This window comes from Idiotropiscis lumnitzeri, chromosome 6 (genome assembly GCF_059441095.1).
Source record: "Idiotropiscis lumnitzeri isolate Australia: NSW breed Sydney's pygmy pipehorse chromosome 6, RoL_Ilum_1.0, whole genome shotgun sequence".
In the NCBI taxonomy this organism is placed as follows: domain Eukaryota; kingdom Metazoa; phylum Chordata; class Actinopteri; order Syngnathiformes; family Syngnathidae; genus Idiotropiscis; species Idiotropiscis lumnitzeri.
The window spans coordinates 17,917,699-17,932,796 of NC_142396.1; the positions used below are offsets into that span (position 1 = coordinate 17,917,699).

At 40.1% G+C, this 15,098-nt stretch overlaps 1 protein-coding gene across 1 annotated transcript in view; it reads left to right on the forward strand.

The window, feature by feature from the left end:
- nrn1la (neuritin 1-like a) overlaps nt 1-15,098 on the forward strand; it is a 72,572-nt gene that overhangs the window by 42,878 nt on the left and 14,596 nt on the right. Inside the window, exon 2 of the mRNA XM_088299090.1 lies at nt 7,816-7,966. Coding sequence (XP_088155216.1) covers nt 7,816-7,966 — 151 coding nt within the window. The remainder of the gene's footprint in view (nt 1-7,815; nt 7,967-15,098) is intronic.

Genomic DNA, 15,098 nt, shown 5'->3' on the forward strand with positions numbered 1-15,098 from the left:
TGAAGGAACAATTTTCTCTCAATATCTGATCTCACTGGCCTTGTTTTGTTCTAACTTCTCCACTCCTTGCATGATGAATATAACGGCTTGAAACCAGGCTGCAAATTCCAGACTAATAATTGAAAGAGTTGACGAATGCTGACTTTATTATTGGTAATAGTCTAGCGTCCCAGCTGCAGTACATCATGAATATAAAGTTAGACTAATGCTCAGTTTTGATCAAATCTATCAGAGAGATAGTAATAGTTTGTTTTTTGTGATGTTCAAACTAAGAACTGTTAATAATGTTTCCTCTTGAACAATCTAACCCAAATGCAGTAAACAGGTTGATGTGGTGCAGTTCTATATAACTGCCTACACAAGTAAAAGAAAAAAGACATAAATAATTTCTGTCAATCAAAATTGAAAATGATTAACTTTGTAACATTGTTTTTGCCCATTCAGGTCTTCATAAAAAGCTTGGAGATCAGTGAAGCCAATAATCTTTAGAGTAACTGAACAACCCTGCTGAAAATCAATAACGGAAATGGAGGAAGGGGCTGCTTTATTAAATATTAAACAGTTCTGCTCCGTTCTGTTGGTGCAACGGATGACCCACTTAGCATCTCCTGTTCACCTGCCAGTATCAAACTTTGCGTACACTCTGACGAGCACTTGTCACGACAAAACTGTTCTGGGACAGTCACATTCTTCAGGCCCGTTTTTCGTGCTGTTGTAAGGTCTGGCTGGGTTGAGGACCCATACGCAGGGAAGCAAGGTAGGAGTGAGCTCGAAAAAGAATTCAGGAATGAAAAAAAAAGGAAAACAAGGGGCCATGGTCGTGTTTAAAAGAAAAAAAAAGAAGAAGAAAAAAAAAATATATATATATATACTAGGGAACTAAATGTAAGTAAACTGATGAGACAACGAGGAACACCTGGGCAAGACACGAATGGCTGAGGGAGCTGATTGATAGACAACACACAAGGGATGGTGAATAAATAAAGAGGTATGATTTCATGTCTTTCATCCAAGCAGTCTGACCACCCTGAAGGTAGTTTTTACAATAGCACAAAATATTTAAATATCTAAACGTCATCACTTTCATATCTCATGAGATATGTCCTGTTAAAACCATGAATTTATTTTTTAACTTCATTTTCTCACAAATTTTGTGTTATCATCAAAGATATGAAGGGACGATATGCCAGCGTATAGCAGCCCAGCTCGCTGACGTGCCTAATTAGCGGCCATTTTGGTAGCGACAACATTCCCAAAGAAGGAAATGCGATTTGACATTGAAATGAAGTTGTAGCCGATTTTCTTCACTTTTTACAACGTTGAGATATGAGACATTGGCAAATATTTGTGACCAACACTCCCCTTTTAAAATAGACTGAAAAAATGGTGAACAAGCAATTACTTACAGGCTTCTGATTTCAAACTGGCTTTCCATCAATTTGTTGTGTGTATGTGATAACGTAAGGCGATCATACACTTAACATGGGTTCACAGTCATAACGGCTCTCTGAGGGAAACCTTAACTACGATGTGGCCCGTCCACAAAAATAGGTTTGACACCCTTGATCTATTGCATCATGACGGCTAGGATTCCATGAGAACTTGCTGCACAAATGAAACTGATAGAGGTGGTGGGATTTGACATATTTGATGAAGAGAACCCTACCTATTGTCCCCCTGGACTTATTAAATAATATGCCAAACATGAAATTATTATTTTCTTCACCAAAATATATAATGAATCATCGCGTTTAACCAAAATGAGATCATTTTCTTCAAATTGATATCATAAAACAGATTCATTCTAATTGGGGTCATTTTTTACCCCACTCATGGAAAATTGTAGCTATGGTATAGGTCATGCATCTAACGATTAATGATAATAATAGAAATATAAACAACTAATGAAACAGGTATACAATTCATATTTGTTCACTGTTAGTGCACTACCAACAACTATTTTCAAATAATATTCTTAAAATTGTTTGTTTTTGCCAAATCAAGATCACAATAGAATTCAGCAGATATTTGGTACAGGTGCATCACGAGCAATTAAACCATAAAAAGGTTCATTTATTTTCGTAGTTCAATTCAAAAAGTGAGACTCTTATATTATAAAGATTCATTTAAACATTCTTTGCAGATGGCCAATTTGTATCTAATTTCTAAAAATAAATAAATAAAAAAGGTGATCGTTTCCTTAGAAATATAAATTTCCTTAGATTGATTTTCATTTGTTATAAGCTATAATCATTGAACATTTCTAGGGATTTATTTATGTATGTCACTCTCTTGATTTGAGTGACTGGTTTCATGCGCTCTTAGCTGCAACAGTTGTGTAGTGACTTAATTAACCTGCAATGCCGATTCAAATGCCACAACCGGTCAGGGGTAGAGTGTATAGTGTGAAGTCTGTGTGAAATGTGCCTCCATTCAGGACGTGCTGGAGGGCTTTGCAGGGTTCACAGCTTGAGAGAAAACAAATAACCCGAAACAAGAATGGTACTTAGTCGAGTGCAGATCGCCAACTCCACTCTCAGTCCTGTTGTTGGCAAAATGCTTTCAGGCTTCCCCCACCCCCCCTCCCTTTTTATACTTAATTGGATCTGCATAGCAATCTGTTAGGTTTTTCCCTGGTCTATGAGACCTCAAAACAGCTATGAGGGAATCAGTTGCTTGCTTTTTGCGTAGGACTGATAAAGAATTAGCCAGCCAACAAGCAACTATGAAAAGAACCACTTGCCTAGAACCTTTAGCAATCAAAAACAAATGGGATAACGCTCTGGTTGGCTAGCCTCAGTTATGCACGGGATAAAATTATTTTTCAATGCCTTTGATCTAATTATATTATTATTTTCTACACAAGGGCTCTTCTACACTAACATTAGATCCTGTAAGAAAAGGTTCCTGTGTCCTGTGTGGAGTCAAGTTCCTCAAAACATTTAAGTAAATCAGGTTGGTTGCAGGAGGGGAGCCGGAAGGCGAAGCTCCCGATTTACTGGTCGATTTACGTTCCTAGCCTCACCTAGGGTCACAAGTTGTAGATCGTGACCAAAAGATCAAGATCCCGGGTACAAGCGGCTGAAATGAGTTTCCACCGCAGGGTGTCTGGGCGATAAGGTGAGAAGAGCTAAGGCGAGAAGCTCAGTCTTGCGGGAGGGGTTCAGAGTCAAACCACTGCTCCTCCACATTGAGCGGAGCCAGATGAGGTGGCTCAGGCATCTGATTAGGATGCAAACTGGATGTCTCCCTGGTGAGGTGTTCCGGGCATGTCCCGCTGGGAGGAGGCCCCGAGGACAAGCCAGGAAACGCCGGTGATGCTATGTCTCCCAGCTGGCTTGGGGACGCCTGGGGACCCCCCAGGGAGAACTGGATGAAGTGGCTGGGGACAGAGAAGTCTGGCCTTCCATGCTCAAGCTGCTACCCCCACAACCCGACCTCGGATAAGCGGAAGAGAATGAATGAATGAATGAAGGTTGATGGCAGTAACGCCATTACAAATCCAAACCAAGGATGTCATTGGTGGTCCAATTTTCACGAACAAACTCTCTTCATGTATATTTTCCACTCGAAAATGAAAGGAGATTATTTTTGTAATACCATCAATCCATTTTGGAGCAATTTGTAATTACCTCATTGCACCTGGAAGGCCACTTTTTCTATCGACAAAATCGATAATATGCCCACTTCAACCTCTGAAAATATCACAATAATTAGCCTCTCCGTGCCCTCACTTATAAGCAGTGCTGGACTGGTCATCTGGCTTAGTGAGCAAATACCAGGTGGGCCAGCATCTTTTTCCTCAATTCTTTTCCAAGGGACTGGACCACAATTTAGAGAGAGCTGCCCATTAATCAATTTACAACATATAGAGCAAACTGAACCAATCAAACATCTGTGGCAGAGCTATGTGCTAGCCAGGGGTGATCAGGAGCAATGTTCCCTCTATTTTGCAATTTCTATTCTATGTTTCTATGCGTCTGAGCATTCACGTTTACTCCCTGAGCATTCCATAGATCAGAGGTATTCAATTAAAAGTCACAGAGGTCCACGACTAAAATTTCTTCCAATTAAAAGGTCCGAACCAAAGTCCAACTTCCCTTAATGTCTAGCCTATGTTTACATTTTTAGTTTCAATATTTTGTCATTTTCAACAGAGCGCTCTTATATACTAAATATTTAGCAATGTTCACATTAAACACCTTTGCCAGTCAAACAAATATAAGGCGTTGATTTCACATTCAAGAAAATGTGGCTCCAGGAATTTAAGTTTGCCACTTCCAGAAAAAACTGTCAAATATCTCCTGCAGAAATATATCAAGTGCTAAGCATTGAGTTAACATCTTTTACCTTTTTTTTCCTCAAATCAAAGAGATATCAGCCTAGAAAAAAACGGAAAGCCTAATTATCCAAGTAAACCAGGTCGACATGTTCAGTACACAATCAATAAAAATGGCTGTCCACATGAAAAACTAATTCAAAATGAGCTTTGACACCACCTTTTCTTTTGAATATTTTTTTAACATCTCTTAATGAGAAAAATGCGTTTGTGACTGCCCTGCCAGTGACTTAAATCTGGGTTGGAACGGAGTCAGGGCCATTGGGATTTGGTAGATTTCACACATCTGGGCTTTGTGTTTTCCTTTAAATAATGTTTGTGCAACTGCATTTAAGCACTCCTTCACAACTTCCCCATCACTGAATGTTTTTTTATGTTTCCCCAAAATCCATGATACTTCTAGTGAACATTCGTTTGCATGCCGCTGGGAATGAAAATGTAAAAATCTGTTATCCTGCACTCGAAGTTCTATGTTTTTGCGTGCGCTCACCTCAAACTTCAGCGGATAACTTTGCACAAAAGGGCGGTGCTTTGTTTCGTAGTGGCGCTTCGCAATGTTGCGACGGTTTCGGAGCATATGATGCACACTGGTTTTGAATCGGCTGCAACCAGAACGAAACTAAATTTCTCCGTCCATTCATTTCAAACAGGACGCATCGACCTCGCTAACCTTTTAGCAAGGCATACTGTCAGCAGCACTCTCTTCCGGTCTGCTGCGCAATTGGCAGTGGATCGTAAACAAAAGATTTGATTGGCTCAAATCAGTTACGCCTTTTCCGTATTAACTTAGAATTGCAGCGCCAGCCTTTGCGAATGCGCCCTGAAAAAAATTCATCATAGATCGGTCATGGGTCCGGTCCGAACCATCCTGTGGTCCAGATCCCGCGGTCCGCCATTTGGTGATGCCTGCCATAGATCATGATGAGCAACGTCAGACAATCACACGGTGTCCAAAACCAGAGAGTTCGGTGTCTCGGTTGCAGGCACCTTTTCCAGGGGCACTGCTGAGATCTGTGGGGTCGTTCAAGTGTGCTTCTGCTTAATAGCGCGCTGAAGTAATTTTGCACCAAATCAGGTCCATTGATACGATCCTATCTCATGAGCTCAGTTGAATTTGTAAGCTGTGATGACTGACACCTGCTAAGCTACTATTTAATGTGTTGCGTGATATTCATAAGACGATGTTTTTTTAATTGTCATCATTCGTCATTCTTCACCTCAGCCCTCTCTGGTGTATTTTGTGGGCACACTTCAGACCTTGTAAATCAACAGGCAGCTAGTCATGGGTGTGTGCTGCCTGTCAGCAGACATGAGCTTCCAAATGAGATAAGAGATGAATTGTGACGTGCTTAAACACAGATTCACTGCACCTCTTTAGCAGCCTTGCACATGCGGTGATGGCATAAGGGTGAACTCGTTTTGGCTCTTAATTGAATGTTTGAGTTTATTTTTGTGCAAGTGTCATGTCGCACTTGTGAGTAAAGACGTGTTAATGCAACGTTGCGCTTTCTCCTTGTCTAAATCCTTCACTTGAACAATATTAATTTGTCATGCACATTTGAGAAACTACTTGATTAAATGTGTTTAAGTGCAGGAGGCTGAGGAATATATTATGAGTTTAATGAAAGGAAGACAACATTTTGTGATGGTAAAATGTTTTTATTTGGAGTAATTTTACCACTGCTGCTCAGAGTCCTTGTAGGCCCTTTAGTCAGAAGCGAAAAAAAAGGATCATCTTAATTAAACAGCATTGCGTTCGTCACAGAAGAGAGCTGCTGCTCTGCATCAAATCCTAGATTGCCGTGATAGTAGAACACAGAAATAAATTACATCATTCTAAAAACATGCGGTGTTTTTTGCACGTCTGCCTCACATTTCTGAAGTTGAGTGCTGGAATCTCAACTCCAGTCTTCCATTTTGGAGTTTGCATGTTTGCATCAAAGCACATTCCAAAATGGGTGAGACTTTTTAGTTCGGGCTGTGTGTTCGTGTGTAAGCGCTGCGTGCACTTCAGAGGACGTTTAGAGAGAAGCTTTTAAAGCTGACAGTCGCCAGAATCATCAGCGGCCGTTACAATTCACACTGACGGATAACAACATGCAGATTGGTGTGGCTGCTTCATGAAGTTTGTACAGCAACAATTTTAAGACTGCAAAGCCACACGCAAATTAACAGCTGGTCAGATGACGACATTTCTCATAGCCTTTTCATTTCATGCCGCATTGTCAGCGGAGAGCTTTTTCAGAAACAAAGCTTATTTGAGCTTGAGAAATGCATAAATTTGCTGCGCGCGAATCCGCACACCTAGAAGAAAAAACATTTCCACCAGTACATAACAGTTCTAATTTGTTCAGTGCCAAATTGCACATGCAGTAGATTCCCACCTCTTCCACTTGAACTGTGCTGAACTGAAGGAATATGTCACATGATGCTAAATGTGAAAAGTGGAGGGAAATGTGTTCTTCAGGGAATGCTTCACACCTTTTTCAGAAGTTTCATGGCATTGATTTGTCCAATCAACAAACAAATGGCTATCAAAGGAAATTGAAAATAAGATGACGGGCAACTCCATTAGGACAATCTTCATATGCAGAATTTAATGGTTAGTGGAAAAAAAAAAAAAAAACCTCTCTATTCTATGGGCGCCAAACTGCGAATATGCAGGGAAGTTGTTATCTCATCAATCAGGTCAAATGGCAGACATGTCTTAGGTTTTATATTACAACATGTCTTGTCCTGATTTATGTTTGTGAATGTAGGACAGATAGAGTACTTTAAGAATATTAAAATTTCGGGTGAATCGAATTTAAAAAAAAAAGGGGGGGGGGGTTGTTGGTTTCATTTTCCAACAGTTTTGTGCTGTCCTTGAATGGATTCAATGCATAGTCCTGTGCACTGAAACAAAATACACTATATGGATATTTTGTTGTTTGCTTCAAACCCAATTAGGAAGCAACCTGCAGCTTGCCCTGTTACTGGACCACAAATAGAGGGGCAAATGGTTGTGTGCAGTGTGTTTGTATAATGTGTCTCACAATTCGTTCACCTCAACTGGGGAAGGTGAGCCACTATTCCAGAAACCGTTACGTGTCCAACGGTGCTGTTTTCATAATATTGAATACACCACGCACCCCAAGACTCATATGAAAACACGTCTTTTTTTTTTTTTTCCAACTAGTCGTGTGGGAGCTCTGTTGGCGTGATAAAAACGTTTTTTTTTTTTAAACATTGTGTTCTTAAAGAACTTATGGTGTAGCCTACTTGGAGTGATGTTTCTTCCATTCATGGAAATTAGTTGTGCTTTTACACTCAAAGCAACTTTAAATTTGATATGCGTCTAAAATAATAAGGAAAAGTTTATATTATCTATGATGAAATCAATACAAATATATATGCATGCTGAACAAATGTACTCTTGAATAATCGTGCAATTCTACATTGATATTGTGGTTTTGATTCCTTGTGTGTACTTCCAGTGCTGAGCCCTTGCTCTATTGCAGCAGTTTCAACAAGAAGGTGTCATTCCATTTACAAGGGCTTTGCTCGGTGTCTAATGGCTTTGGGTGACAGTCTGACGGACACCGCACGCAAGGATGAAGACACACATGAGATACACTCAATCTGCAGGTCAGTGTATTCATCCTTGTTCCATAATCTAATGAGATCCAACACAAAACGTAAAAAAAAAAGAAAAAAAAGAAAATGCATTTCTCTACAAAGATAATACTCACTTTGATTGCACTTTCAAAGCTATTAAAAGATAAAAACTGTTCACTGTCATAAGAGATATGATACCATCTCACTCTACACTCTCTGTTTCCCTCGCTCACTCTCTGTTTACAATATATATATTTATATATATATATATATATATATATATATATATATATATATATATATATTTGGTTGCTTCTCCTATTTCCCTAGGTGCATAAAGTCACTAAACTCCTTGAGAATTATGATCTAACAAGTGAATCATCTAAATTCCAGAACTGAAAAATACCATTTCAACTAATTCCTCTCGATGTGTCTTCATTTGAGGTGTTGAAAAGGCTTTTACATGATTAAAATACAGTTTGCTGCTATGCACATTTAAAATCTGTTCATTGTAAAACAAAAAGCAAATAAACAAAACAGAAAACCAATTAGTCGTCATTTATGAAGTGAGATTTATTAATTACTTTTATATTTTACTGCAATACGTGATTATTCTGAAGAAATCTCAGTAGGATGCTAGAATACTTTAATATTCGACAGCTGCAGCCCTACATTCCACCCACCCTATTGTATTACCATATTTTTATTGTATCATAAAACCCTTGCTTCAGGTCCCTGGGATTAACGGGAAACAAAATGCTCCTTAAAATGTCTAATTTGCCCCTCAAACGAAGTCCTTGATTAGCAAAATTCACACCCACTGTATGTGTATTGAAACATAACATTACTTGTAGGCCATGGTTGCATATGTTTCGGTCTTCATGTCAAAAAGTTGCTTCAATCGCTGATTACAGCATATATGGATATATATGTGCTGTGGAACGGCTACTTTGACATCCTCAATTCCAATGACACGCCATTCATAGAGGAAGGAGACATGTCCTTCACTGAGGATGAGGTTGCTGAGGTAATCAGAAAACGCCTCAGTGGTGGGGGCCCATGGGTAAGATAGAGTCACTTTGAATACCTCAAAGTTGGCAAAGCGGTAGGTGGTCTCCCTTTTAAGAAGGATGTTCAGGAGTCTTAAACAGTCAAACATAGAACAAGGAACAATGTGATTTCACATCCTGGCCGTGGAACTCTTTATACCAGGAGTTTTCAATCCTGTTCCTCGAGGGCTGCCTGTTTTCCATCTCTCCCTGCCGCATCACACCTGAGTCAGAGTGTGCATGATTGTTTGCCTAAGCAGTCCACAAGTCAGAGGCATTGCACTCCATTTGTTGTGGGGTCCTGTTGTGATCTTCTAGCAGTACGACGTGTGAAACTGCCAGAATTACAATCAGCACGTCAATGGTCAGAAAATGGTGGGTTGCCCAAAGTGTAGGATGTCTTGAGGACTTAGGGAGCCAATGGAGTGTAAAATTGACAAATTGACATTTGCATTTTATATGGTCACTTGTTATATGGTTTTATTCAGGACTTTATAACATTCCATTATCGATATGTGCCTTGCTCTGACTGACTGGCGACCAGTCCAGGTCGTAGTTTGTCTATCAAACGGCGCAGGGTTTCAGGCAAGCTGCTATTCCAGCTGATTTTGGGGGGCAGGGTGATTGCCAGTCAATAACGGGACACATTCATATTCACACCGATTGGGCAAGTCTTCAACCAACCTAGTAAATCATATTTGGAAGTGGGAGGACGCCAGTCCCAACGCCTCCCCGTAAAACAAAACAAAAAAAAACTCACTCACAACCATGGGATAAACATACAAACGTAACACAGAAAAACTCCAGCCTAGTTTTAAAATGAGAATCCTTTGAATGTGAAGCTTGCAGCATTTGCCACCTTCTGCCGATTATCAATATTTCAAGCATTATTTTTATTACGAAATTATGTGTTGACCACTGCTGTTGTACTTTAAATGAGATACTTAATCAGCAAGTTAAGTCGCTTGGATGGTCACGCCATAAGGATTTTTCATTTAATTATAGGCGTTTAATTCCTTCGGCTAATTTTGACTTGTTCGGTCGTAAAAGTGTCCTTGCCAGTGTATCTTCTTTATTTGCAATCAATGCCGTAAATGTTACTCTTATTGAGCTGTTAATATTTTCTTATTGGGCTTCAACCGCTTTCCTCAACACGTGAAACACTATATGGGAAACTTTGCAGGCTGGTTACCTGAATATATTTGGCTTATATAAGGTTTATAGCTCAACTGTTGTGCTTCAGTATGCAATTTTACTTGTTACAACCTAACGCCACAACTTCAAAGTTTCTCATGAAAGGTGCTGTGCTACTGGAGGCTGATCTCAAGGCAGTTACTTAGTTCACCTTCACCTTTCTATTGTGGAGTGCATGTGATGAACACACGACACAAATGATATGATTCAAGTATGTTATCAACAGATGTGAGAGCACTGAGTCACTGATTTTATGAGAAACGTTTTTTGTAAATTTGGATTTCACTAAATTTTGTTCACTGAAAAACTAACAAAAACTTATTCTTATTTTATCTGGTTTAGGATCACAGGTCAGCTATTTTATTTAAATTTTAATTGATGGACTCACTAGGCATTACAGGGTACTTGTAGACAAACAACTACTTGTTGAAATTTATTGGATATTTACAGTCTTTTGGAATGAGGGGGAACATTCAAAAGAACATAACCTTTGACTGTGAGGCAGACATGCTATGAACTTGAACAAACTCAGTTCCCTATAATATGGTAATAAAATGGTAATAAATGCAATACAATTTCACATTTGTAATATAGAAGTGACTACGTACTATAATGGCTGGGCAACTATTATACTGTGTGACCAGATAACCAAGAGGAAGGTTGAAAATTGGGGATCCACTCATTGATAGTTTGTACTTGCAGTAGTTTGATGCAGTCCAAGCAGATATCGTCAGCTGGCTTGCAAGCTCTTTCGATTAGTGTCTATTTTCCTAATCTATCAACAATAACTACACCGCTTGTCTTGTCAGTAGACAAGTAAGTGACAAAAGGTCCTGTTGAAAGACCCACAAGCTGAGTGGTTGAGAAAACCAAACCCGCTGCGCAAATCACTTTTGTCCACCAACCATTGAAATTTGGATTGGCTATCTGTCTATCTATCTATCTGCGGGAGCCTATCCCAGCTGTCTTTGGGCAGTAGGCGGGGTAATTTGGAAAATTAGTTCTTGATTATTATTGACTTTTTGCGTAGTATCCACGAGCCAGGAACTAAGGAATCTCAGTATCTTAGTATAATCTATCCATATTTAAACATTGTGCTTTACATTGTGAGGTAGTCTGCGGACAAAAAGTCAGTGAAACACAATTTGAACACTGTGATCACTTACCAATCAACATACGGTATGAAACAGAGAGAGTTTTGTAGCTAAATTGCTTTTCTCCCGACACAGTGTACCTTTCTGATTTAATTTTATTTTACATCATAAAATTTAGAGCAAAGGGTCAGTAAACCACAGATTGTGAATTAATTGAGCATCTTAAAAAATAGTGCAGGCGATTGAGTCTAAGAAGTTTACGGAGTCTTTTTTATACTGTTTTCTGCTGTAACATACAATAAACTCTTTGACAAATGAAAATTTAATATACCATCTTTGATCGCTAACAAATATTTCTTTCAACAGCATATCCTCACTCCCCTTTTAAGCTCTCTTTGTTTGCTCTGTTTAAACTTGTACATCTCATCCATTATTTTTACACTGCTTTCAGTTACCACAACAATCGTGCACCTTTCCGTCAGCCCTTGCACTCACTCTGTCATCTCTATTCAATGTTCTATTTATACATACCATACCTCTTTTATCCATTTTCTCGTGAAGACATGTTACTGACCAAGGGAAAGATCTTCAGGCTGAGAGTCTTGGAGAAGGATTTAAATGCAATGTTACTCTCAAATGCAAATTGTACAGAACTAAAAGAAGCAAATGGCATTGTCTCAGTGGATGGCACAGTACATTTCAGTCAAAATTGCCTGTCATGAAAAGCTGACTGTTTAACAGCAGGGACTAGGAGTTGCACTCCTTGCACAATACATAATGAAGGAGGGTTTTACACCCAAGCACACTTAATCTGCCAGGGAAGGCGTTCTTTTTCTCAGCATATGTGACTTGCTCTGGCTAAATTGTCGGCATGTCGCAAAGGGTATTTCAGGAATTGGAGAAAAAAAGGCGCAGCAGGCTGGAATTTTTGTATTTCTAAATGTTTAAATACAACTCACTGAGAGGAAATAAATTGTGACTCTATAAGAATGACATTTTTAGTTTGTATACATGCACAAAGCAACCAATAAAAGCCAAAAATAGAAGATCATGTGACCCTACAACTCGATATTGAGTCGTAGGCCTGGGTTAAGCGCAAGTTCTGATTCAAATCAATATTCAGATTCAAATGTCAAAGAATTAAATATATAGGGCTGCCTAACAACCAGAGGTGGTTGAAATGGTCATGCTCCGTTCTCCGTCCGCAACCTGGCCACCCTTCCGTCATCATCCCTCCATCCTTATTCATAAAATAATCATCCTCCTTCCCCATTCGTCCTTTTAAAGCGCTTCCGTTCTCGCATTTTACCGGTCCGCCCCCTCCCGGCCCCCAAAAAAGTAAAAGTGTCTGTGCATAATGAGAGGCTAATGACAGAGGTTTCATAATTCAAAAACATTATTTAAAGCTCATTAGCTGACTCTTCACATACACTTACCGTAACTTTAGGAATACAAAGCACACCTGATTAAAAGCCACAATCGCAAAATTAAGCCATAAAAACCCTCCACTTTACTAAACGTGATATAATCAATATTATAAACACCAGTAGACGCTTCTTTCCCCCCCAAACGATACTGAACGAGGCTAGCGTTACAGAGCATATCGGAACCTTTCTCACACACTTGTTGCCACACAAGGTAAATTCACAGCTCGGACTGGGGTTGCACTCTAGAGATAGCCGTATTCATTGCACTTTAATAATTTTCTCAATTTAAATGCAACTTAAGATGTTTATTTTGGCTCTCAATTGCTTCTTCACACTGCCATGCGTATCACTTCCATGTTTTTACCCACTTCCAGTATTGCGCTCTAGCTATCTCTCGCTCTCTCTCAGTTGAGCTCTCGGTTATAGGGCCAGTTCACGCAAAAGCATTACTAGATTTCATATTCACTTACAAGTGCAAATACTTGACCTGGTTACGGACGATTACAGGGATGGATGAAAAGCCACTTCCGTCCATGCATGAGTAGTCCTTTTTAAAAAACGTCTCGTCCTGCACCACCAAAATGCGCATCCGTCCAGTTCGGACGAAGAGACCGTTCCGTTTCTGGGAATGTCTAGAGTATAGCAAGAGATAACTTGATCATTTTGGCCAAGTGTGAAGTGGTCGGGTGAAAATCAAAACATCCAAATCTGAGACCATGGTCTTCAGGTGAAAAAGTGGAGGAGTTCAAACATCTTGGGGTATTATTGAAGAATGAGGGAAGAATGGAGGTTGAGAGATGGATTGGTCCCACGTCTATATTGATGCAGACCCTGCATCAGTCTGTAAAAGTGAAGGTGGAGCTGAGCCTAAACTCAAAGTCTTCCATTAATTGATTTATCTACGTTCCTACCCTCAGATATGGTCACAAGCTGTGGGTTGTGACTGAAAGAACAATCTCGCGCATACAAGCAATGAGTTCCATCCAGAAGGAGTCTGGGCTCTCCATTAAAGATAGTTTGAGAAGTTTGGTCATCTGGGAAGGAGTCGAGCCGCTGCTTAGCCGCATCCAGAGGAGCCAGAGACGCTGGGGAGCACATTTCTCCCGGCTGGCCTGGGAACGTCTCGATATCCCCTGGAAGAGCTGGACAAAGTGGCTGGGGAGAGTCTGTGCTTCTCTGCTGAGGTTGCTACCCTCATGACCAGACCCCCGGATAACTGTTGAACACGGATGGAAGGATAGATTTTGGTAGACTTCCAAATTGTTCAATTTAAGGGCCGTTTTACTTCAGTATAACTATGCATGGATGGAGTTTTCTCATTTAGTCTTTTCCAAGACTTTGGACAAAAGTGGAAGTTTGCGCCATTGTGGAATGGATCGCCGCAGACTCCCGATCAATTGATTAAACTCACCTTTAAACCATTAAAATCAGAGCAGTCAAAGCACAAGCAGAGCTTGACTTTGCAGAAGCAGACGAAATTTGTGCGAGCAAAGTGCGTTTATACTGGTAAACTGCCACATTTCCCCTTGCGGATGATATGGGCCAAGCATTTAATGTGGGCAATTGGAGACAGTCTTGACCATGCATCAAAAAGAGCATGCCTTCAAAGTAACCTGGAGATTTACGGTTGTCCATCGTGAACTGTGTGTTGAAAAGAATAAAAGTTAAGAGGATGGTTCGCACTGCTTGCTTACAAGAAAAAAAACTGGTTTTAGAGCGGATTTGTGTGTTACCCTGACACAACAGCCCACCCGTATCGCAACCCTTCACTGTTTTTCACTCGTTTCTATTCCTTGAGGCACCAATTAAAGCACTTATCCGGAAACCCAGCCACCTTAGCGGGAGTGGGCCCAATGTAATGACAGAGGTGTTAAAACACTCACACAACCCCCTTATCCACATACACGCTTTCCCCCAAGCTGTCCTTTTAATGTTCCTCCTATAAATTTTCTTTCTCTCTCAGCCTCTTCACTCTTTTCACCTTATTTGTACTGCACGTTTCCATCCTTCCTCCTGATAACTTGCTTTTTAAGTGTTTCTATCCGAGTCAGAGGCACCTAATGAGAGCACACACATGTTGAGCCACAGTAAGTGTACGCTCACTAAGAAAGTTCATTTTGCATCTAGGCCAAGGCTGCACCATTGTCAGAGGCCTCCCTGGAGTGCAGCTCTTCTTTTATTCCTCATCTTCACAATATCTATTGTGCCGTTGTAATCTTGGTGGGTGCACATCAGGAGAGGTGAAAAGGAAATATTCGGGGCTAAGGATGCACAATAGAATTAAACAGTGACCTTTTACTGTGCTTAAGAAAGAACGGGAGAGGCACTGATGAAATATAGTCGCTATGTTACAACAAGGCAAAATTATATAGCTGAAAGGTTACTCGCCCAATGGAAT